The 25,865-nt window shown below is 46.4% G+C and overlaps 1 protein-coding gene across 1 annotated transcript in view; it reads right to left on the bottom strand.

Moving 5' to 3' along the window:
- TIPARP (TCDD inducible poly(ADP-ribose) polymerase) overlaps nucleotides 1-25,706 on the bottom strand; it is a 30,057-nt gene extending 4,351 nt beyond the window's left edge. The window contains exons 1-4 of the mRNA XM_081862389.1: nucleotides 25,247-25,706; nucleotides 21,383-22,328; nucleotides 1,910-2,078; nucleotides 819-1,000 (exon numbers count right to left, since the gene is read on the bottom strand). Coding sequence (XP_081718515.1) covers nucleotides 819-1,000; nucleotides 1,910-2,078; nucleotides 21,383-22,328; nucleotides 25,247-25,511 — 1,562 coding nt within the window. The 5' untranslated portion in view covers nucleotides 25,512-25,706. The remainder of the gene's footprint in view (nucleotides 1-818; nucleotides 1,001-1,909; nucleotides 2,079-21,382; nucleotides 22,329-25,246) is intronic.
- Nucleotides 25,707-25,865: the final 159 nt, after the last annotated feature.

Genomic DNA, 25,865 nt, shown 5'->3' with positions numbered 1-25,865 from the left:
AAAGGTGCTATAAGACCTTGTGATTCCTATGAACAGACTGTCATAGCTGCTCCTCCGTTAACTAATTTTGAAGCGGCAACTACCCATACTAAAGGAGGTTCGCCTCTTAGGGAGCTAGCCAGGTAGCCCAGCCCACCACCAACAGGGCTCCTAAGCCAGTATAATGTGGGGTGAAGGCAAAACCCCACCCAATACCATTCCTCTGACCAACAGAGCATCAACAAGCAGATTTCAAAAAGGACAGGAGCCTCCCCAGGGTCAGGCACCAGCTCCTGGGAATTATTATCCAATCCTAAAAGGCCCGATGAACTGTCATAGTGATTGGTTCTGTTATTGCCCACTAATGCAAAATTTCCAGAGCTGCTCCCCTTATTGACTATCTTCTATACAGTGCTGGGGAAATAACGCAAGGAATATCAGAACAGAAATTCCCTTAATACAGCTAGGGGACCTAGAAGAGAGTATGGTAAGCACAGAGGTCATACACAGAAGTTGGATAAATAGAAGTGCAACTGAAATGCAGGTGTTCAGCATTCCCTTAACGGAATCCAGAACAACTGATTGCAAGGACATCTACGAAGTCAGAGGGAGCTGTAATAGATGGGGTTAGGTGCACCTAAAGCATGATCCTATGCAGTTAAGCCCTCTGAAAAAAAATCAGAAGGTCACCATTCATTAACATTTGGGTAAGTCAAGACATCTCAGTAAAGAAACATGGGCACTCCAGCGTTAGGAAAGGGGTTGTAGGGGGTTCAGTTCACCCATGTCCATTTGCCCCACAACAACGGTCGCTGCCGAAAGGGAGTCCCATCACTTACTGCAAGTATGGCATGAGGATCACACAGGAGCGGAAGAAAGGTCTCCTCTTGATTTCTCTTCGAATGCACGAATTCTGCTGGAAGCCATCTTTAATGTTCAGGACGTAACGGTTGTGCCATGTAACAAACCGGACCTCTGCCAGCCCTCGGTAGTTGGCTTCTTCTATCAATCGCACAACGGGCTTTTTTAAAAAAACAAACAAACAAACAAACAAACCTAAGTAAATATTTAATAATCCATACCACCGGTGCAAATATACTTTGGTTTCCCCCACTTTTTTTATGGCAGGGTTTTCCAGTTCTGCTGTCATTAAAGACAGTGCTAAGCACCGCTATATGCATTATCCTGAAGGATTATGGTTCGCAACCACCACCCCCCTCCACCTTACTGAAATGAGTTGGAACAACTGAGCAGAAGCTGATTAAATTGAATGGCCTTTGCAGTCTTCAGCTTCCAGAAGGAGAGGACACATGTGTATTTAAACCTCTCTCATGAAAGTTAAGGGTGTTAAGCATCAATTGGGTGTTCCTTGAAGGGCCACCAGTGAGCAGTTGCGTAAGGTCTTATTTCTGCAAACATGTCAAGAGTTTTCCTGTCAAGCCAGCACTCCCCAAGATCTGACTGTTGCTAGATTGCAACTCCCATCATCCCTGATCATTGGCTATACTGGTTGGAGCTCGGGCGACTTGGGAGTCCAGCCACATCTGGAGTGCATAACATTGACTAGCCCTGAACTGGTCAATGGATACTTCCTCTCCTCTTCCTCACCCACCTGTGCCCTGCTGCCAAATCTGCCCCGGAAAGTCTGGAGAAACCCAAGAGCCGTTTGGGGGGCTAAGTAGATTTGGATAGTCCCACTGAGCTTGCAAAACTTTGCACGCGTAGCTATTTTTCTTGATACGGAAAAGGCTACCAGTTTACGCAAAGCCTTTTCATTTATCCTTGAGCATCTTGCAAAGCAGGTTAGGCCAGTTAACGGTGATTTATAACTAAGAGCCCGCCGTGGGGGGCATTATGAACCAAGGCTTCCCGCATCCATATCCCCCAACATTTTCCCTGAAATTTAAGGGTGATGGTGATGGTGAAATACCTCTGAATATTCTCTCCAGCCAAAATGATCCCTGCAGAAATATTTCCAGATGGTGTAGTAGTTGGAGTTGGAACCTGTACACACAGGCGTAGACAGCCTCCTCAGCTGGTCAAATTCAGTCGTGTCATAGAGTGCCAAACCATTCAAGTCGACTAAAAATTCATGGCCCCTGTGGGGGGAGAGAGAAGAGAAAAGGAAAACAATTCAGTTTTCTCTATCCATTCAAGAAGCAACTAGAAGTTATGACGTTTCAGCAGTTGCAAAGCTTTGCCAATTCTTCTTTCTACAGTAGGCATGGCCAAACTTGGCCCTCCAGCTGTTTTGGGACTACAACGCCCATCATCCCTAGCTAACAGGACCAGGGGTCAGGGATGATGGGAATTGTAGTCCCCAAACAACTGGAGGGCCAAGTTTGGCCATGCCTGTTCTACAGACTGGGAGGCAAACCAAATGCGACCCACAGTTCCGCAAACACAACCTCTCAGCCTAACGAACCTCACAGGGTTCTTGCGAGGATGTAATAGGAGGAAGAGGAGAATGCTGCATATCAGCTCAATCTCCTTGGGAAAAAGCCAGGGGTATATAAGCAAGTTATTAATAAATTAACCATCCACTTTTTAAAAGTGACTAGTGGAAGATCAGGACAAAAGCAACTGGGCTCCATCCTTCCATTCCACAGCACTGTTGCAAATAATCACCCTCTTCCCCCTGCAGCTGCTGCTTTTTCGGGAGGATGGTTGCTTCAAATCTGGGACAAATCTGACTGGGTTTTGTGCAGGGAGAGACATATATATATATATAATAAAAGCAGTGAAGTATTAGGAGCAAGCAATACAAGCCAGAAGAATGAATACAAAACAGAACGAAGGCATTGTAGGATCTGCATGTCCTTGCCCCACATCAGGGAGAACATTCCTGCTTAAGATGGATTTTCCGTGCATCAGTTCCAGGACAACACCTTCCTCCCCCTCACTCTGCAATCATGCATAATTTTTGCTGAGAGGCTACACAGCTACTTAGGCTATCAGTTGGATGCAAAATGCTAATCAGACAGGAACCAGGTGCACGCTCCCATCCCCCCTGTGGTAAACTTGCTCCCAGCCTCGCCCCTCCCTCACCTGTCTCTGCTCTCCGGCCAGACCAGGTTTCTTGAGCAGGGCTGGCAGGCGCGTCTACGTTTTACAGAAACAGAACAAATTAGAACCTGTTGGACTGCCACCACTCCCTTCGCTCCGGGGAACACAGAGCCACAACCTAGGGAGAAGGCTGGGCCCCGTTATTGCTGGTTATCCCCCACTCCACAAGTTGCATCCACAGACTTGCAGACAGAAATTCTATGGTAGAGCGCAACCAGGCGTAAGGCTAGGAATTAGCTTTTCCCCCCCGGAAAGGCACACAAACCAAACAGTTTCTTCTTTAAAATTTATTTTAAAAAAAAACATAAGAAAACATGCTAAAATAGCAGGCACTCTTTTAGAAAGTTACAAGCAAGAAAATAAGAACATTGTGAAATCTAACTGACTTACATACTCACGACTAAGACACAGATAGAATAGTTAAAGTCCTTTCAATGTTCCGCATTCAGAGGCTTTCGCAATTCTCCATCACAAAGGACGGCTACTTAGTTGGAATATCAGCAGCCAGGCGATTTGCGGATTGCAGAGCACGCCTTCTCAGCCTCGTCGGAACCCCCGAAACCAATCATAACTCCTGATTATTTTTAAATGCTCCAATGACTGACTTGTGGGCTAATCAATCTAACTTCTGGCAGCTGTACCCATTAAGAACCCAGAGTCTAAATCAAAGGAATTTCCTCCCTTCCCCTGGAGCTTATGCAGATGCACATTCCCAGGCAATCAAGGCAGATAACATCACTGAGGGGATGTACATAACTTCGAACCCAGGTGTCAAAGCTTTCATTAAATCAGGGGTCTCCTTTCCCATAGTAAACCTCTCACACCCTGGAAGCCTGTTAGTCTGAGGTTAAAGGGACAAGACTTATTTCCCATGGTCCTTGTGGCTTGTTGGTTACCCACAAGGCCTCACTCTCATTGTTTGACCAAGGAACAGCTTCTAACTTTACTACACCCCCAAAACCCCCTTGTGAGTCAAATGCTCCAATTCATTTATGATGCCACCATTTAGTACAGCGGTACCTCGGGTTAAGTACTTAATTCGTTCCGGAAGTCTGTTCTTAACCTGAAACTGTTCTTAACCTGAAGCACCACTTTAGCTAATGGGGCCTGCTGCTGCTGCCGGAGCACGATTTCTGTTCTTATCCTGAAGCAAAGTTCTTAACCCGAGGTACTATTTCTGGGTTAGCGGAGTCTGTAACCTGAAGCATATATAACCTGAGGTACCACTGTACTTCTTCCCTGCGGCCAAAGTTAAACAGGGCACGTGATCTCTGGCGCAACAAAAATGGGGGGCAAAGGAATCATGCTAGATTCCTTGCACTGGAGCTGTTCTCTAATTCAGGGCAGCGGCCAACGCTCTCCCCCAAATTTATGACCATGCGCTTGCCATCCAATGCAAGACATCTTGAGGTGACTTGCACACACAACTGAAGAAAAGCACCACCAAGTTTAACAATAAAAACAATACCCACCCCTCAAAAGAACAGAAACAGCAGTAAATGAGATTGCCATATCCCCCCAACTGCTACATATTTTCTCCAAAAAAAGCAGGTGGTTTGTAAAGGATAAACAGGGCAGAGCGCCACATTCCTTGCTGCACTTCTGCAATAACCCAGCGGGGAGCTCTATTAAGAAAAAGTGTTAAATTGCTGACAGAGAAGAAAGCCAATATTGTTTGTGTTTTGGAAGAAGAGAAATAGGCTGCTGTATTGAGGGGAGGGAATGCTTACAATATGTGAGGAGGAATAAGTAATCTGGCACATCTGAGTAAGCAACATGCTAGCTGTGGCACAAACCTTTCTATTCAACAGCCTACGTCATCAGATGCATAAAACCAGCAAAGAAGCTGCTTTTCCTAAAGTTAAACAGAACCATTTGTGCCATGACATTTAATAAGAGAGCACTCCACACACAGGCAGGCAGAGATCATCGAGCTCCAGATTACGACATGTTAATGTGTAATCTGTAATTACTGGTGGACTTTACTTCTTTGCGGCAACTTAGCTCCGCTATCAAGGAAACTGCTTTGCAAATTGGGAAGTGCAAGCTCGATTAGGTGCCGCGCACCTGTTGCCAAGTCACCTGCTAAAACTTCTCTTTCAGTCACCTGTGCAGGAAGAAGGGAGGTGAAAAGATAAGATGAAAAGATAAGATAAGCAAAAGCTATTGATTCTTCCCCAGTTACAAGCCGCATTCCCTATAAGCCTGCAACTTCAGGGATGCTATTTGTAGGATTTTTGAATGGGTCAGAGGTGTAGCTGGGGGGGGGCACACTGGGTGAAACACCATGGTGGGGGGCACTTACAACTGCCCTACGGCTGAGGGGGAGGCAGTGACAGAGAGCAGTCCAGAATCAGATGCTGGAATGGGTATTAAGTACGTAGTTCTTGACTTCACGGTGCAACAAGAGCAGGCACATCTATCACAGTAAGTCTGTGGAATACTCTCCCCAGGGACGTTCACCTGGGTGCCTTCATTATACACCTTTAGGTGCCAGGCAAAAACGTTCCTCTTTAATCAGGCCTTTGGTTGATTTACATCCTATGCCCTTTTAACATGTTTCTTTCTTGGGGGGGGGTATCGAGTTGCTGTTCTTATTTCTATTAGGCATGTTGTGCTTTTATATCTTGCTTTTATTCTGTGAACTGAGACCCCCAGGCATAGGGCGGTATATAAATTTTAATGAACGAATGAATGAACATTCAATGAAGCTGAATTTTGGAAGATTCAAGGAATGGGAAAAGAAGTGCACCTCTTCACACAACACATAGTTAACTATGGAAAATCCTTAATAAAAATAAAAACAACCTATGGAATTTGCTCCTACGAGAGGCAGTGATGGCCACCAACTTGGATGGCTTTAAAAGAGTATTAGACAAACAGTTATCAATGGCTATCAGCTTGCCCTAGATGAAAACCTGGCAGCCTCCTTTTTGGGGGTCTGCCCTGTGCAGTAACAGGTGTGAGCATTCTAGCAGCAGCTTGGTGGTCATGTATGATACTCTGTTGCGACATGCAGAGAAAACCCAGACTGCGTTCTGTACCGTCACTGACGGACTTAGATATGGCAATACAGCATCTGAATTTAAAGACAGGCAAAGGCCATAGGTTCAGGCCAGAAGGGGTAAATTGCCCAGTTTCTTCCACCATGGTAGACTTAGTTGTAGATTTGCAACCTCCACTTGTTATACTGATTAAACTTTGTCACTGTTTCAGACTGGCTCTGGGCAACATATTATTCAACATTATCTATTTATTCAAGACTGCCTGTTTATTAAACTGAAATGAATTATTTGGTATATGCAAAGAGAGTTGAGGAGGAATGTGAGTCCTTCAAAGTGTTTTTGGAATTTGAAACAGAATTAAAATTGGTAATCCTTTAAAAAAAAAAAAAATCAATGGCTATCAGCCACAATTGCTTTCTTCTACCCCAGCCACTGTCTAAGGCAGGATGCCTCTGAAGACCTGTCGCTAAGAATCCCAGATGAGCAGAAAGGGGCTGCAGGTGTCTGCAAATGTAAATGGGGAAGAGTGCTAAGATGCTCAGGTCCTGTGCTTGTGGGTTTTTCAGGGCATCTGGTTCCTCAGTGAGAAAAACAAGATGCTGGGCCTGACCCAACAGGTGCTTTTTATGTTCTTACTTGGTAGTTAAGTTTTGGAACACGGTTCAGCACAGCTTAGGTGAAAACAGCATTCCCGACATAGTTTTAATTTAGTCTCAAGTGTCGAGAAACACAAGCCAAATGAGGCCAAATTCAGGTTGCGGAACGAATGTCATCTGACTGGTTATAAACAGTTTCACACTGATTTTTGCGCTGGAACTATGGAAAGTCAAGCGAAAATTTTCCAAGGCACATAGAACACTGGCGATGGGAAGTAAGCTACAAACAGGGAACCAACAGCAAGGGACCTCTTTTACCTTTAACATTCTGCACCCAGGTCCATGTTGTAGAAAAGCTTTTGGCAAAAAATATACATAAGCAAGTACAGTTTTGCATGTGCCTGTTTACACAGATGCAGATACAGTTTCAAAAAGACCCCCCCCCCCAGTATACAAAACATGTTGGAATCACCTTTGGGAATTTGCAAACAATCAAGGCCTTTAAGAAGCGAGGGTCCCACTATCCATTTTCAGGCTATTTTAAGCTGTTTCCAAGGCTTCTTTTAGCTTTACAGAAAACCTTTGCTCTGTTTAGGCTTGCTGAATATTAGCCCTATGGGAGCATCCCGTTCCCACGCTAGGGGAATTGAAAGTGCCATGTCTTCTTTTACAAGCACCAGTTGCAAAGCTTTGTGGGTAGAAGCAGTCAACACTGGACAGATCTGGGAGCCCCTACATAATTCAGCAAAACGGCTTTTCTGCTCAGCTCTGATAAACCTCTTGCATGGTGCTTTGTTTAAGTATCATTAATTCTGTACCTACAAAATGTTGATAGGTACAGGGTTCATGCTAGCTACACAACAAACCAATTTTTTTACACAATGCTACCGAGAGTTTAAAAAGCAACAAGCACATATGGTTTAGTATTATTATTGAAAATCACCAGGAGGAGCCTATTCCACCAGGCCTCTCTTACAGTATTATATTTCTGATTTAATAAAATTATTCCTATGCTTGCTTCGATATGAAGCGCTCGCAACCTCAATAAAGCTGTTCGGAATATTAAAACAGAAAGCATACTGGGATGTTATTGTCTCATTTGTTGGCAGCCGGTTGAGATGGAGAAATAGCCCAAGTCTACATATTTTATAAGCCCACTGCATGTTCAACGGGATATTTGAGAATTTAATCTGACAAGTGCATTAGTGAGACTTGATAAATATTGATTTGCTTGCACATTCCAAGGGAACAACTGTGGTTTATATTGTACCCTTGCAATTTATGCTTCGGATCCCCAGGGGGGTTGAGTCCAGGTTTATCATCTCTTAATATTACAGCCAACGCAACAGCCTCTTTGGAAACTCACCTACAATTCCAACCTTTGGGAGCCTGGACTGTTGTTTTGTCTGTGTGCCCGTAGCAAAATTTATTAAGTACTTTCTAGATAGTCAAGGGATTTTAGAAGAGAGCAGAAACATGTAAGATTAAGACTTTTCCTTTTCCTTTTGCCGGGAAGAACTTGTTTTAGACAGAGGAGGATGAACAAGGAAGCGTAACTGCACAAGAGTAGATGTCAGCTTTATTTAAAATTGTGCGCTCACCTTTCAGCACAATTGAGATCAGCTGGAGAAGACTTGCCATGGGGGTGGCCATTCTGCCTGGGAAGTTCCTTTTGTGACTGCAAGGATCCCCACCCCCCATCCTCAGTGTACTGCAATGATGTGATGCCCTTTCAAAGAGGTACATTGTGTGAATCCTGAGCAAGCCGAGATTGGTTTGCCCAGGTTCCTGGTCATGGGAGTTCTACTCATGTATATGTAGCATGGACAAGTTCAGTGTTAAGGTGGAGAGGGAAGCACACAGAGGCATGTTGGGGGCATGGGCTGCATGAATACACCTCAAATGTCCTAACACAGGCACCCCTAAACTCGGCCCTCCAGCTGTTTTGGGACTACAACTCCCATCATCCCTAGCTAATAGGACCAGTGGGTCAGGGATGATGGGAATTGTAGTCCCAAAACAGCTAGAGGGCAGAGTTTGGGGGTGCCTGTCCTAACAAAATGGAATTGTCAGTGGTGCTACGTGGGACACACAAGCACTTCTGAAGGAAGGCTGTTTCCATACGCCTTTCTAAGTAGAAGAGATTAGCAGACAGGATGAACTTGACTAGTTGAGGATGAACTTTGCATTTCCTACTGCGGTTCTTAAGCATTTGCTTGCATAGCTTTAGTCAGAACTCTTGAACGCCACAAGTGCAAAGGTCTGCAGTGGGCTTTGGGGCGGAAAAAGTTAAAATGCTGTGCCCTACTGAATATCAGGTCTGAAAAGAGTCACAAAGCCATGGGTTTGTCAGAGCAGCCGCGGTAAGGAAATGACATCCAAGAAAATCTCACATTATCTGTTGGCCTCTATGCAAAGGCAAAGAATTTTGCTTACTTGTATTTTGTACCGAAGTTCACCCACTCACTTAAAAAACCACCACAAGAGGTTGCCACATGTTTTATGCTCATCTAATTTTAGGCACATGTAAGTAACTCTGGCACAGCGCTAAGAAGACACTCCTCTTGGCCCCCATCCCATGACTTATCTGTACCTGACTTGAACCAAAGGGGCACCAAGATTTGTGGTACAAATATTACCAGCATGTTTGCCATTTTAAAATAGCCGAAGCTGCACCAATGTTTTGGAATGAGCTTCCGCTGACACTATGGATGTTTGCTTGGATGGGGAAAGAGGGGGTGGGGGAAAGAAAACAGAAGCCGAGGAACAAGCGAAAAACGAAAAACGAAAAACACTAAAGTCAGGAAAAAGCGTTGTGTCAGTACATGTTAGTCAGCAGGCACACTAGTGCTCAGGAGAGCCTGTTTCTTCCCAATTGGAAATTAAAAGCAAAGCAGGAGCGAAGAGGGGTTCAGCCCACTTGGAAACGAGGTTGGCTGGGGAAGGAAATGTTCTCCCTGCCATAGTGTGTCGTAGCAGAAAATATTCAATACGGCTGCAAGTTCTGGGAAGCAAGAAACAACTCATCCGGGAGTAGCCACATTTGAAATAAGTGGCTTCGGCTTCTGAAGCCCTACCTAGCATACTTAAGAAAACTACTTCCTTCCTCATGCCTCACTACGATCTCAACCAAGAACACCCACTTGGTTTCACCTGGGCTGTCAAATGAAGTTGGCAGGTGAGAGATTCCTTCACTGTGACTCCTCCAGCTGGTAGGGAATTCCCTTCTGCTAGCAAGTAGCCCAAACTCAAGGGGCTATAGTCAACAAAGGCCCCATCTGCATTATACAGTCAAAGCACTGCGATACCATTTTGAACGGTCATGGCTTCTCCCCAAAGAATCCTGGGAGCTGGAGTTTGTTAATGGTGCTGGTAGTTGTTAGGGGGACCACCTCCTCGCCTCACAGAGCTACAATTCCTAGAGTACCCTAACAACCAATCCCTTTTTCCCCAGGGAATTATGGCACGTAGAGTTTGCACTCATCGCCATCTATTATACAGTTTAAAATGAAAAATGCTTGCCAGTCAACATCAAAATTAATGGAGAAACAATCAGCAGCTTCTGAGAGGGAAGAATGATTTCGGAAAGGAGGGAGAAAAGGAATTTTTTTTGGCAGCATCGTAAGAGCTCAATGCCATAGGAGTCATAAAAATATAAACTGATTTATGGAGGGGCATCCAAGTTCTTTTAGCCATGTATGTCTGCTTGCGCCATTCATTTATTCAACCGCATTTTGTGACCTGGGCTCTGACCACCACACCCCGACTGCAACAAGACTGGATCTATCTGACCTTCCATATACAGAAACTCCCATTAAGCAAAGTGCATTGAAGGGCCATGTTCACGCCATACTTTTAAAGCACTATGGTTCGACTTTAAACAGCAATGGCTTCTCCCCAAAGGATTCTGGGAGCTGCAGCTTGCAATGGGTGCTGAGAGTTGTTCAGAGACTCCTATTCCGCTTAGCAGAGCTATCTTTCCCAGAGTTCCCTGGGAAAGAAGAACTGTACCACTGTGAGGTGAACAGGGAGTCCCTACAGCTCCCAGAATTCTTTTTTTTGGGGGGGGGGGTCATGGCTGCTTGAAGTGGCATCACAGTGCTTAAAATACGTGGCATGAATGTGACCAAGATGACTCCTAATCTGCAAATTCTGGGCGGCGGCAGAGACAGACAAGGAGAAAACGTGTTTGAACTTTCATTAAAGTTTGAACTCATTAAAGGCCTTGCCAAGTCAGTGAAGTCAAAGTCAGGCCACCGTCACATGGATCTTTTGGGCGCACAGAATGTTTAGCTGCCGACTCCCGGTCAGAATGCTCCTGACGTGGGACGAAAAGGGCATCATGTCTCATCAGCTACAGTCCAACAACTGTTCCCTTACTCTGGTGACTCTGCATTGATTCATCAGCATTGGTCAAGCAGTGTGTACACCTGGGGTAAACAGACCGCAGTTCTGAGGGAAGGGAGGAAAAACACCCCATGCACAACACACAGTGTGAAGTTTTGCTTAATCACTCTTGGAAACTGGTTCACAAAGCCCTTTGTTCCCCTTTTCGCCTACCAACAGTAACTATTTATATGCGGCAAAAATACAAGTCAAAGAAGTCCCCACCGCCAGTGCAACTCCTGGCTGTGATCATCTCGGATAGGGAGAGGAGGAAAAACGGGCTAGAGTCAGTTTTAGCTTCCAGGGCACTGGTAAACACTAGGCAGGGCACTGGCACCTCTCTGCGTGAAGTGACATGCATGCTTTGTTGCCAACGTTATCTGTCAAAATAATGCGCTAGCAAAGGAAATTTCTATAAGAGTTCCCGCTCCAGCAGGAGTGGGCCAGTGGAAAACTAGGTTTTGCAACCAGAGTGCACAAAACGGAGCTCCTTGCATAACAGCAAAGTCAAAACTCTTCTTTGCTATAATAGGTTGTTGTCGATATTCATCATTCCAAAAAGCAAGAGAGTTGGGCCTCACCGAAAGGACGTTGGTTTTTCATGGCTATGCAGCAATTTTCAGAAAAGAATGCTTCATTGGGCAGAGTAGCATGTTTTCTGATAGTTTACACAAAGCCACAGAAAAACAGACTGATACCAGGTACAGAATTACCCGCTAAATTTATCTTTTTTTAATGCACATTTTCATGGTGTATACATTTCCACAGATAAACCTGAGAGACTGGCCAGTACCTGACAATGGCTTCATAGCCAGGGGAGAGCTCAGGAAGATTTCAAATGGCCAAGACCTTGTTTCTACTCAAAGATCACAGAATTGCTTGCTGCCTTTGAAAAAGCAGAAGGCCTTCCATTTGTGGAAATGTACATTATTTATATAGGACGCAAAATCCATCTTTTCTTGGCATAAGATTTTATTTAAGCCACAGTGCACAGTCCTGATCACAGGGTACTGAAAAGGCAGTTTCCCAAAGTTTCTGGCTTCCCAAACCTAACTTGTGTTCTTCAAAATGAAAAGAGTGCCTAAAAAGTGAGTATCTTTTTTAAAAAAGAAATCAAGGATTCCCAAAATCAGAAACACAAAAGGAACAGGAAGGTGTTAATACATTTCATTCATTCAAATCCAAATCTGTCAAACACTGACAACTTTGGTTTTATAGCCTCTCTATGATATAAAGTCACTTTCCAAGTAGTCTCCAATCCAATAATAAAATGTTTTATTCTAATGATTATCCAACAGGCTGGTTAGTCAAGCTGAAAGAAATATACAAACTATCTGCCCAAGGAATTCATAATGGCAGGAACACACTTGTATCAGAATAAAGATGGAGCTGGTCCCTCACATTACCAGCTCATGCCCAGATTTAGGCTGAGCTTCACAGACATCACCATATCAGTAAGGATGCACTTTTTGTGTGATGCAGGATCTGCTATAGAACCTCATACAGAAGGCAAGAGAAGCCTTCCCTAGGCTCCCAACTCTCCCAGGTGACACGGATTTATCCTGCTTGGGGATCGCATTTAAGGCATACAAATTACCCAGCCTTTCCCCATTCCACAACCTCCCACTACTTTTGCACAAACTGTCCGAAGGCCTCCTTTAAGATTATGTCTATTGCCAAAGCTGGGAAACTTCTGTGTTAATAAACATGCTGGCCGCTTATCTCTTAACTTCTCAAACCGTGTCTTAGTCTATCTTTCCCACATATGCACAGCCAAGCCCTTGAGCTGTGCCAGGCACCCAACCTGTCAGTCAAAGCCACCTGGCTGCAAACACCATAAATACAGAACAGTGATGCCTTTATTGCTGTGTCCCTTACCTTTGACCGTTGACAAGTGCTAAGTGCTGAGTCTACAACCTGAGCAAGCTGATCCTACCTAGGCTGGGTGGGTAGTGAACTCTCACAATGATTCTTCCATAGGTTAGCTAGATCTTTCAACACTCACTCAGCTTCCTAAAACAGGGGTAGCCAGTGGGCTGCACTCCATACATGGTTGAACTGCAACTCCAACACCGGTTGGCGCTTATGGGAGTTGTTGGTTGGACCCATAAAAACATCTGGAGGGCCATCCCTGTCTTAAAAGTACAGTTCCATCTTTCCCCTTTGGTTTCTTATTCTCAATAAAATCTTTCCTACGTTCAAGTTTGAGGTTGGAGTGTGGATTCTGCAACAGGGCTAAGGGACCGCATTCCTTCCATGCACTTAGGCCTTTCTGCTTTAATGGTACAAGATGTGTGCCTACTAGGAAAGCATCCTGTTCTCACAAGGATGGAGAAGTGTTTGTGGATGCTCCCTCGCCCCATACAAAATAACTGGCTCATAGCCCTAGTTTTTCCCTCCCAGCCAGAGCCTATGGGGAAAGAGGAGTGGTGACAGACTACTTGCACAGCTGGCCATTCTGGCAAAGGCAGAAGCGCCATTCCTTTTCACCCATGGCCAGTGTAAACCTCTGGCTTGGCTCTTTGGGGGATCAAAAGGCTGCACTCCTCTGCCTTACAGAGCACTCTTTCGGTTTCCTCCTCCTGTTGCCCGCTCTCCACAGTCACCCCTCTTAACCTTCTCAATTTCCAGAAACCTCAATGCAACTGGCACAGAATCTGTATATTCTTGGTCCACAGGTGTGCCACGCATTTGACCTTTCCATCCAAAGGCTACTGGAGCCGGGAGAGAAGTAGCAGAGAGGCTGACGAGAACTCTTAGCACAAATACCTTTGCAAATACTTGCCTGATTTTTCTCACCCTTAATTAAAGTCCATCCGTACCGAGACCTGTGGGTATAGGGCAGTATACAAATTTAATAAATAACAACACTAGGAAACCATTTACCACAAGCACAGTGTCTTGCAATAATGGAAAGTATGGGTTTTTTTAAAGCATCTGAACATAACTACTGCCTGCTTCTGCACTGAACTCACTGCAATGTCAGTCTCTAGGTGCTTTAAACACACACAATGGAAAACCACCCCGACTGCATAGAAAGGGAGCAGGCAGAAACTCCCATTTTACTCCCAAAAGATTGAGGAGCACAGAAATGTTCCTCCCTACCTCTCACTTATTTTCCAAGCACTTTTCTCCGCAGCTAAGCTTCAACAACAGCAGCAGCAAGGAGACACCTGCCCTGGTTGAGAAGCGCTTGTGGGAAGGGGCTATGATGGTTCTGCAGCAACTGGGGCTATGGGGGGGAAAGCAATTATCATAAACTGCAGAGACTGCTTCGGAGTACTATTAATCAAGGGTTAATAAGCCTGATTGGCTGCTGCTATTGGGCTTACCTATGTGCAGTTTCCTTTCCTGTGAGAATGGCACGGAAGGAACAGGATGACCTAGACCTGGAGCCAGGTGACAGCTGCTTCCCCCCTCAATCTTATCTGCATAGTAACAGGAGTAAACAGGAGTCTGCTGACAATTCCCCTGAAACTCCTCTTCTACAGCTTCCCCAGATCCACACAAGATAAAAAGCCAATAGACTTGCTTCATATGTAAATACAGGCTTTGAAGGGGGTGGTGGGGAGGATACCAAGAATTCGCTGGAACTCGGCACACCAGAAATCAGAAGCCATTCACCTCTTTCTTGTTTAGATATTTTGCTTCCACCCCCCTCCATACACGCACCCAGCAAAAGTAAACAGCTGAGTGGATAGAGAAAACATCACAAAATTCATCTGTTCTTATTCACAAGGGGTTGTTCTCCTTCATTTCGACAGCTGTGCAGATCACTCAGTTGTAACTTTCAAAAGCAAAGCCAAACTCCCATCTCCAGGAAGTGTGTTTGGAGCGGAAAAACGTGCAGACTTAAAACAAGATGCTACAGATTTAAGAACCACTTTCTCCCACTTAGAACGTGAGCTGTGTTGGAAAGGGAGGGGGGAGAGATTCATAGTGCATGAACTTGATAATATTGGGCAATATTATTACCCACTTCTTTTCATGGAAGTTTTGAGGACACCTCAAACTCATCACCTGGACAGTAGTTCTATGTACCTTATGTTGCTAGAACAGCAATGAATACAGTTTGGAAAAGCTGATTGGCAGAGTGGAATAAAACAAAACCTGTTTGAACTTCTTCCAATGCAGGAAAACGAAACCAATAAGTGTTTCACAGGGAAGTGGACCTACAGGTGAAAAAATCTTAAGGTTGTAGAAAATGGACTTTATCACTCCAAGTGCATTTTTAAAAAATGTTCCTCTGTATAAGAATATGAGAAGTCCCGCTAAGCAGAGAATTAGTGCAGCAACGACAGTGTGGTTCACTATGTGCTAGCTTTCTACCTGCAGGCGAGTGCTTTCTGTCCTACCAACTCAGGAAATCTCAATTCTGCTGCATGTTTGTTATCTGTCTTGAGATGAGCATGGGGACCAAACAGCACTACAGCCAAAATTAACTCTGAATTTCTGAAAACTAAATTTATAAGAAAAGAAAGGAAGAAGAAATAGAACAATGGCACTCTGCATTTGAAGAACAGTATCTACCCTAGGTATTTTTCCTCAGGCCCTTCAATATGGCGGGTATTTTGGAACCCCATTATAGTGCAAACTATAAGGGTTTTACACAAAAGCAAGCCCCACTTTGTTTGCAGGGTCTTACTTCCAGGTAAGTGGACTACAGCCCGAAGGTTCTTTACCCGATCACAAGGTCAGCGGTTCGAATCCCTGCAACGGGGTGAGCTCCCGTTGCTCGGTCCCAGCTCCTGCCAACCTAGCAGTTCAAAAGCACCTCAAAGTGCAAGTAGATAAATAGGTACCACTCCGGCGGGAAGGTAAATGGCTTTTCCGTGTGCTGATCTGGTTCGCCAGAAGCGGCTTAGTCATGCAAGCCACATGACCCGGAAGCTGTACGCCGGCTCCCTCGGCCAATAAAGCGAGATGAGCGCCGCAACCCCAGAGTCAGCCACAACTGGACCTAATGGTCAGGGGTCCCCTTACCCTTACCTATTTATCAAAACAGGAACTTCTTTTGTAAGGGCCCCATGGAAATGAATGAGGTGTTAAGCAACAATAGGGGCACACATGCCTGCATTCCATCACAGCGAGCTTATATGGCAGTATTCCATCTTTACTCCATGGTAGACAGCAAAAATAAAAAAAATAAAAAAATGGATGGAATACTGAAATTAAGGGGGAGAGGGAGCAGGTATCACACAATCTATCCTGAACTGTTTCTATGCCAGTTGGTCATTGTAAAAACTACTATTTAAGAACTAGTACTTGGGTTTGCTTTCCCCCCTCTTCCCTCCCTGTCCCTTTTACCTTGTGTGTCGTGTTTTCCAGAGTGTAAACCTGCAGGCAGGGACTCTGCCGTTTTTTTAACTGACTGTACACAAGTCATTCAAGGGAGCCCTTTTTGGCTGAAGGGCAGGACACAAACACTCTATAAGTAAATGCGCATTTTAGAACAAGCAGGGGGCAATACTTATTGAAAAAGAAGCCATTTGTGAGCCACAGAGAAGTACTTTAGTCCCCAGGGGAGCCAATGGCTTAGGACCTACGAACTTACTTAGGAGTGCAAAACAATGACAATATTATGGACACAGAGCATAATGATGGGTCACTGTGCCATGTAAGCTGTATTCAAAACAAAGGAAGGGATAAAAAAAAAAGAACCCCCTGCTGGTTACTATCCGAGACTGGCTGCAGCTTGTCCTCTCCTGGAACTGCTGAAACAGACATTTCCTTGTTGCATGCAAGCTTTATCGCTCAGCTTCTAAAGCTAGGCTGACCAAGAGAGATTAATAGCTTTAGCCCAACAGGGGTGGTAACCATGTGAACCAGGAGGCTCTGGCAAAACAAACTCAGGCACTCAAGGTGGCCAGGTGCAACAGGCCACTATCTGCACCCAGTTGCCAGGAGACACAACATCTGAGGAGGAGAGGGGAAAGCCAAGTTGCATTGACCACAGGGCAAAGACTTGCAGGGGCCTCTGAAAGTTACAAGATTCCTAAGTCATTTTAAGTCAGAAGTAGCCAGGCTGCCTGGACTGATCAAACATCCAGAGTTCACAAAGGATCTCAGAAGTAGCCCAGCCTAAGCCTCTGCTAATAAGAGCATTCTGAAACAACATCTGCAACAGGTGGCCCCATCCAGGCTTTGCTTAAACAACCTCAAACCAAAGAAGTGTCTGCTCTACTGTTGCTCCTAATGTTTAGCCTACATCCTTTCTTCATTTGAACTGACTGGCTCACATCCTACTACCCTCTGGAGAAACAGAAAACCATTCTGATTCATCACCCAGGGTGTGGTTTTTTTATTACAGTATTTGGTTCTCCCCCCCCCCAAGTGCCGATAGTTGTCTCCTTTCAGGTTTTGCTTTAATGACTTTGTGCATAACGGGTCTCACTTGGGTCAGGCTTGCATTAGTTAGCATCCTTTTAAAGCCAAATCTTGCTGCCCATCCCTTCAATCATGCTCCTCACACATTACCTGTATGACATCAGGTGTACGATGGGTGACTATGACTTGCTCCAAACAGGAAAGTCTGGTGGAGCCAAAGGCCAAAAGTTGTTTGTGTTGTAGTTTTATGTTGTGAACTGGCCTGGGATATGTGGGTATACAAGTTTAATATAAAAATAAACAAAAGTTCCCAACCCTTGATCAAGATACCGAAGAATCACCTCAGGAGCTGAAGTTCTCTTGCCTCACCTCAGGAAACCATACAACTCTGTAAAAGAGGTTAAAGGCCAGGCATAGGCAAACTTGGCCCTTCAGACATTTTGGGACTACAACTCCCACCATCCCTCGCTAACAGGACCAGTGATCAGGGATGATGGGAGTTGTAGTCCCAAAACATCTTGAGGGCCGAGTTTGCCTATGCCTATTAAAGGCAGTCTTGAACACCAAGTCTGAATTATGTTTAAAAATTCCCTTACAACAACAAATACTACAAACGCAAGGAGTATGTGGGAAATGGGATTTTTCCTGAAAGAAAGCCTAAGAGCAGAAACAGTCACTGAAGTCCTAGTGTAAGATGGCAGCTTTGCCATCTTACACATAGGAAATTGAGAAGAAAATTAGTTGATGCAATGCAATATTTATTGGTATGATGAAATCTTACAAGGGAACTTCTGTGACATTTTGTCTTCCCTGCAAATGATGATAAATGTTAGGCTAGAAAGAAACTAATTAGAACCTTGCCACAGTTAAGTGTAAAATCATGTGGGTGTTTCTACAGTACCTCACACATGGCCTTGATGCTGACTTGCAACTTGTGATTATAAAACATCACAGGCACAAGTTTTCTTTGGAGGCAGATTTCTGTGGGTGTCAATCAATGAATGGATGGATGGGTGAGAAGCCGCAATCAATGAACTTCAGTCCACTGATTTCAATGAGTCCATTCCAAATATGACTAATGTTGGGCACTGCCTGTAGCTTTCATGATGATCTTTACATGGAAGGTCTTTCCACACAGGGAAACTGCAACTGTTGAAGCAATGTCCTGGCTACAATTTAAGCAACAGCAAAAGTAATAATTTACACAACTTGGAAAGTAATAAATCCAAAGTGACTCCACTTTGCTGCAGAACGAGCCCTTGTGTTCAGATAAGGGACTAGGGAAGATTAGCACCAGGTGCTGACTTGCAAGAAAGAACAGCGTTTTATCTAGGTTGCGACAAAACAGAATGAAGGTTTTTAGATCTACTCCTCCTGCTCCCAGATTTCAAAGCAAAAGTTCCAAACTCTGGATAACCACAATGAAACACAAACAGCTCTGAAGCATTAAGAAGAATGCTTTTGGCACACAAACAAAAATGCTACTTGAACTACTTATTCAGGTTTAGTACTGCACAGTCTGAAGGGAGATGGAGAGATTATCAGGATCATTATTTACAACATGTACATTATGGATTCCTCAGACCCAAGCCATCCCCAACAGAAGTTCATCCAGCTTCTCCTTGATGCCAGATTGAGAAATTCCACAACATCCTCAGGCAACTGTTCAACCACCCAGCTGTTCCTGCTATTAGACAGGCCTCCCCCCCCACCTCCCAACTCTAAACTCTGCACTGCTTGCAACTTAAAACCCACTGCTGCCTCCCTCCCTTGTTAGCACAAGTCCTGCAGGAGTTCCCTTGCTGCCTCAGTTCAGCAGCACATGCCAGAGTCTGGAATTTGCAGGCAGCGCCTGAAGGACCAGCCTGACAGCACAAGCAACTCAGCCAGTTGCTTGGGGCAACAGTGGTTTCTTTACAGATGCCAATGAGGCAATCCCAGCAGGATGCCCCAGGAGGCCTTGTGATGTCACAAAGGATACCAGGGCGTCCACTCGAGTCACGGCAGTGGAGCTACTTTGAATGGCAAGGAGCCCAGGGCTAGGGCTGAATGCTTGTAGAACCTGCCTTACGCCTCCCAACCCCCACCCATTTGCTCTAGTTGCAACTACTTTGCGTGACAAGGAATTGGTTCATATTTCAAAAGTGCCAGAACACCCTAATTGGCACAGTTCCTTTGGAACGATGCAGGTACACAGACTGAATCCGGAACACTGTGTGTTCCTTCGCAAGAGCCCAGGCATGTGCAGTAATCAAAGAGATGAGGAAATGCCACCTTGACAGGAAGGCAGCAGGGGAGGGAGAGAGGGAGAAAGAGAAGGCATAAAGTTTAGCTTCCAAGGGCTTCCACTGGCAGCCTTTGCAGGCTGGCTAAAAAGAGGACATTCCACAATTCTTTCAGCTGTGCAAGATAAAAGGAACAACTGCTCCGTTGACATTTTCTTCCATCCTGTGTGCAGCAGCAAGTGGCACAAAAAAAGGAAGAAATCCAAGCAATGTTTATTATTCTGTTTCCAAAACACAACCGTGCCAGCCAGACCCCAAATGGTGGAGTGAGTGCTCCTAGGGGTGGTGGTGTTTTCCAAACACACATCTTTTGGGTTGGTGGCTTGGCTGTGGATCGAGGTGGTTGAGCTCGCTTTACAGATGTTATGGGACCACCTTGAAAATATGGTGCGACCTCCTCCCGCTTGGCTCTTCTCAAGGATGTACTCCATTTACATGGAGCTGTATGTGTCAATCACCAACTCGGCTGGGTCTGAAAATAGCCATATATCCTTTGGAATCAAGGGAACAGATTCACTACACCTTTAAAAACATGTACATGGGCCAGCTCTCTTTGATCAGCCTGGTTGAGTTTTTCTCCTAATACTAGAAGTCAGGAAAACCCAATGAAGCTGAATGCTGGAAGATGCACAGATGACAAAATACTTTTTTCCCCTTTTTATACGGCATATGAACTATGGAATTTGATCCCAACAAGAGCCACTGACTGTCTTAAAAGTGAATTTTGAATTCATGAGGAATAACAGTCTCAGTGGCTACTAGTGATGGTGACTAGGTTCTATCTCCACCAAGTTTCCAGGTATCAAAGTCAAAGAGAGTGCTGTTGGGTTTAGCTTCTGCTTTGGGGCTTCTCATAGACATCTGTTTGGCCATTGTGATACAGGGATTGGGATGGGCCACTGGACCGACCCAGCAGCCTCTCCTTTTCTTCATATAGGACAAGATTCCCTAAAGAGTAATGTGTGGATTCTCCCCTTCCCCTGTAGACTACTCTTCCAGTGCGTTAAGTTTAGTCCACTTCTCTTGTGGCAAGTGTGGATACTAAGGGTCTGTAGTTACTCTGGACTAGTTAATACCCAAGATTAAAGTCCAAACGCCATGGCTGTTTACATGCATCAAAAGCACACTTCTACTGCCCCTAAGTTTTAGCAAGATCGTAACACAGAAAAAACACACCACTTACTTGTTCTTCTATTTCCTACTGTCTACTTAGCCTTCTTACAGTTCAAGCACATAGGCCAATAACCCTTCATCAGATGTGCATCCACATGCTGTGGCTTAGAAGCACCCTCTCAAATCTAGCTGGGCAGTTTCCACTGAGGTCCATGAATGCTGGGTGCTGGACACAATGAAAAAACCCCCAACTATGCTGTTTGACCTACAACTCCAAGCATTCTTGAATTTTGGTCATGCTGGGTAGGGGCTGCTGAGAGGTGGAGATCCCAAAACGTAGATGGCCCCCCAGCCCTGTTTTAAATGAAAGCCTGTTTAAATTGGGCTGTTCAGTTATCAGCTCACCTGAGTATACATGGGTACTTTTGAAGAGATTAAGGGCGTGCCACCTAAAAAGCTACTAATTAAAAGTCAGACAAAGGAATTTTAGTAGGTCAATAATTCAAGGTAATAGAGGCTATATGCAAGAATGCACTTTCGAGAAAAGGGTTCCCCAGAATTGGCTAAGATTCCTTTACATTTAACACAATGACAGTCAAGGCAAGAAGGGCATCTTATCACTCACCGGTATCTCATTTTGACTTTGTCGTTGTCCGGATTGCAGTAGAGCCTTTCCATTTGCTCCTGGGAGTCAGTGGTCACACTCTGCCACACTTGTGTGGCTGTCCTCCTGACCTGCCAGTGGTAGGGCAAGACCGTGTGGTGCCTGGGACAATCGCTGCCGAGGAGGCAGACCCCCTGCAGAAAATCCACGCAGATGTCTACCCCGTCCTTCTGGTGGGTGTGATATTGCAGCTGGTTCAAGAGTTCAAACACAAGGTCGAGGGACGCCTCCTCGCTTTTGTCCTGGAAAAGCCCATCTCCAAACTTGTCCCCCGGATTCAAGTGGCACTGACCCATGAAGCTGTTGCTGTTGTTGTCCTGGAGCACCACAGGATAACCTTCAAGTATCTTGTCAGGGCAGGAAAGAAAGGCAGCAGCATCGCTGGAGGCAGCATGCAGGGAGTGGTCCTGGAATGGCTCGTTTGCAGAAGAGGTAACGGAGGGGAAACTCTGCTCCCCAGGCTGGGCCTCCTGGTCAGGAGACCCATCTGATATTTGTCCTTGAACGACCGAAGGCCCTGCCACCAGAAGCGCCATGCTGCTGTCCGGCTGAGCACAGGGAGCCGCGATCCCCAAGACCTTCTTTGCGACAGGTTCATGCAAGTTGCTACGGCTGCTCTTCTGTCCTCTGCGCCGGAGAAATGCATCCAGGGCGCCAGACCCCAGCAAGGTGGTGATGATGGGCCGCAGAGCCCTCAGTGCTCCTGTGTCCAGCAGCTTCTGCACGTCCTTCTTTTTGAAGCAAGGCCTGACTGGCGGGATCTTTCCGGAGATCCTTGCCGGCATAGCAAAGGCCTCTGAAGGAGCAGAGCCCGGCACCTCCTGGCAGCAGGCCGGCTGAACTGCGCAGGGAGGTCCCAGTTCGGCTTCCATCGTTTTGAGGGTCTCCTTCCGAGTGACACAGGCGCCTAGGGCAGAAGAAGGATGGGTGGGAAAGAAAGAAAGAAAGAAAGAGGTTAACCTCTCCCTTCTAACCGGGATCAGGGTTGACACAAAAATCACATCTCCCACACACCCCCAAAAACACAACACACCCGTTTACAGCATGTGAGCAGTCCTTAGCAAATACGAAGACTGAAGCCAAGTAAACATCATTATCTAAAAACACCAACATTTGTTTCGCCCTACCTCACTTACATCCTTGGAACAGGGTGGGATCTACCTTTTCTTGTTTACTGGCAAAAGACTGTGGCTCCTTCCTATTCACACAAATGGAAGTCTTGCTGCTCCTTTCTGTCTCCCATGCAAACAGACTTTCTCTCTCTCTCTCTCTCTCACACTCACACACCCGGAGTGCCAACTTGGAATAAAATATGGGAGGGGGGGTGTCCCCAGGTAAGCTCTGCCCGGCATAAATGATCACAAGATGCAACACATGAACACCATTTCATTGGCAATGCCCATCAACTTTTGGGGGGGGGGGCTGGCCGCCTCAAATATTTTATTGGGGCAGGGGCAAAGGGACCTCTGCCCCTAGGAGTTGGTTCCCATGACACACACACAACCCACACCTATGCCAACTGACTTCCCAAACCCCGTGCCCACAGATACATACACAGACTCTCCCTCAGGGAAACGCAGGGAGATCTCTCCCCCTCCCGGCACCCAAGTCACTGGAAGTTGACCAGATTCCGTGTGCAGCTCGGAACCGAATGAGTAAGAAGAGCATGTGAGAATGCGAAACTGTCCTTGCAGCGGCTCCTCCCCAGAAGGGCGGATTCCTCAAGAGAGACCTTAGGAGAAACGCACATCCCTCGGGTCGCCCTGCGCGCCGCCGCCGCCCCACTTGCGGGTTGGGAACTGTCTCGTCATTCCCTCTCCCCAGCCTCTGAGGTAGTTAGTTTCGCATTCCCACAAACAGCCAGTCATCCCGCCTGAATCACACGCACCAGCCGCTTCTGACTAAGCAGCGAAGGAGCCGACAAGCTGCCCTGCCACCTGCAGGACTTTCTCCGGCACTGCAGCTTCCAAAAGGGGGGGAAAAAGTTTTTTTTGTATGGGGTTCGGCACACATACACAGAAGCCACGATGCTCCAGCGCCTGGGAATATTTTAATTGGAAGATCAAGAGCCGCATTTCCAGGCGGTTAAGACAACTCTCGGTTTGGGGTATCTACATTGCTAGAAAGGACCCTTACAAGTTATATAATGTGTGCACAGAGGGTTGGGGGATACAGAAAAGTATGAAGATATATTTGAAACCGATTTAGACTGGCTTCTACAAAGGAACATCTATTAAACTGGTGCAATATTCAGAATCGGGACTTCTTACTGCTCTTTATACACATCTAATAAAACTAATAATGATTTTATTAGGCATATGCCGCCCTTCTGACTGACTGGGTTGCCCCAGCCACTCTGAGCAGCCCCCAACAAAATATTAAAAGCACGACAATATATCAAACATTAAAAACTTCCCTAAGCATCTGGGTGAATGTCTACCTATTCTTCCGTTTTCATCGTGGAACAAGCCAGCCTTTATTTACTTGAAATTCTGCCCAGCTGAACAGCATTTTTTTCATGAGAAGCTTACTCTGCGCCAGGTAAATGTGTCCTGACATACAAGAATGTTCTCAAGCCAGTTACGGCCAAGTCAAATCTTTCTCCATTTGTCTACTCAGAAGTAGGTCCTATTGAATTCAGATTAGGACTGCAGTTTAGCCTGCCTCCCCATCCCCCTTCAGTGCAAATCCCACAGCCTGGCAGTCCGTGTGGCGCTTAAAGCCAAGGATGACTCCTGCAAAAAAGGAAGTGCAGAAAAGACAGTGTCACCAGTTCCTTGAGCTCAACGGTCACTCACTTCCCTTCCCTTCCCTGCTTTGCAACACCAGGATCGAGGAAGGTCATCGAGAGGTTTTTGCCCAAGCGATAGGAGGGGCACCACCTTCCGAGCAGCTCTATTGTTTGCAGAGGACAGAAACTCAACGCGGATTAGTCACCCTCGCACACAATTGCCCCGAATGGTGCAACAGTGGCGATCTGGATACTGCGATGTGGCAGTGGTAGAGGGCCTAATCCTGGCAGCGGAGCAGTGGGCGACCCTTCCAGATTAATGAATGCACAATACTGAAAGCGTGGAAAAAACTCTTGGTAAGCCTGCAATGAGCCGAAGGCTCCGCTCCAATTCCTGCGCAAGGCGCTTTGGTTTCATTCACTGGCCAGGAAGCCCGGAGGGGGAGTCGACAGCTCTTCTGTTTTTTGAAGAGTTGACTCTACGGCTGGGATCGACACCCCCTCCCCTCCGTCTGCTTCGGCCCGGCCCTTTAAGTCCTCCCCTCCCCCCAGCCCGATGTACTCACCCCACCTCCCCGGACAGAGAAGCCCCCAGGAGACTGCAATGCACACCAACCCCGAAGCACGTCCCGTGGAAGTCCGCGGGACTCCCACTTCGGGGGAAAAACACGTCTAGGATCGCCCACTATTTCCTCGGATGTAGGACCCGCAGTATCCGATTTTTTTTAAGGGGTGGGTGGGTGCGCCAAGCAATCGCAACCCAGTCCTTAATTTTGGAATTTGCGAGGGTTTTTTTTTTTTCTTTTTGAGGGGAGGCGAGCACTTTTCACCTTGCTCGCCCGTTTGCTCTGCAACCCGGTCCTTGTTCAGAAGCCCAGCCGCACTTGCATACAGGAGCGCTCGCTTCCAAGTTAAATGCGCATAAAGAAAAAATAATCATCTCAGCAAGAAAGGACTTTCCCCCTTTAAAAAAAAAAACTTAACACGCGAAGGAGCACCAAATCCTCTTTAATTCAGCGCCCCTCGACAAGTAGCTTCTTCATTTCATTTTTTAAGCAAGCAAGCAAGGAAGCAAAAGCTTCGAAGGAAGTTACCGGAGTCTGTTCTTCGCTTCGCCTCTCCGCTGGCCGACTGCAGCAAAGGCGACCGACCCCAAGGCGAAGCAGCCCAGCCCGAGCCCAAGGGCAGCTGCTGGTCCGGCGTCGACGGTGCAAGGGAAAGCCGGCAGAAGAGGAGACGGAGGCGGCGGCAGGAGCAGCAGCCCCGGCGTCCCTCCTTCCCCGCGTTCAGCCCGCTCTGCCCCCGACGGCGGCGCACCTCAGGCTCGGGCAGCGGCGCTCGCTCGGCCCCTTCCCGCATGCGACCCAGCGGCGCCCATTCCCCTTGCAGCTCCTCTCCTCCTCCTCCTCCTCCTCGCCCTTCGGATTCCAGCGGCGACTGCTTCTCACATGTTCCTCTGGAGCCGTTTTAAGTACCGCTTCCTGAAAAGCCCTCAGCCCGGGCAGCTGCACCGTCGGGGGGTGGAGCTTTGCACGCGAAGCAAAGCCTCGCCTGCCTTCCTTCCCCTCCCCCTCTGCTTTTATTTGCAAAGCTCTCCCTGACTCGCCCAGCCGCGCCGTCAGTCCGGGCTCGCATTCCAAGCCCGGCTCCGCCCCCTCCTCTTTCCCTTCGCTTTGCTGCCTCGCCTTAAGCCAAGCCCACCCAATCAAGGGC

Source organism: Podarcis erhardii (assembly GCF_964252035.2).
Source record: "Podarcis erhardii genome assembly, chromosome: 5".
Lineage (NCBI taxonomy): Eukaryota > Metazoa > Chordata > Lepidosauria > Squamata > Lacertidae > Podarcis > Podarcis erhardii.
This window is presented reverse-complemented; position numbering and strand designations above follow the sequence as displayed.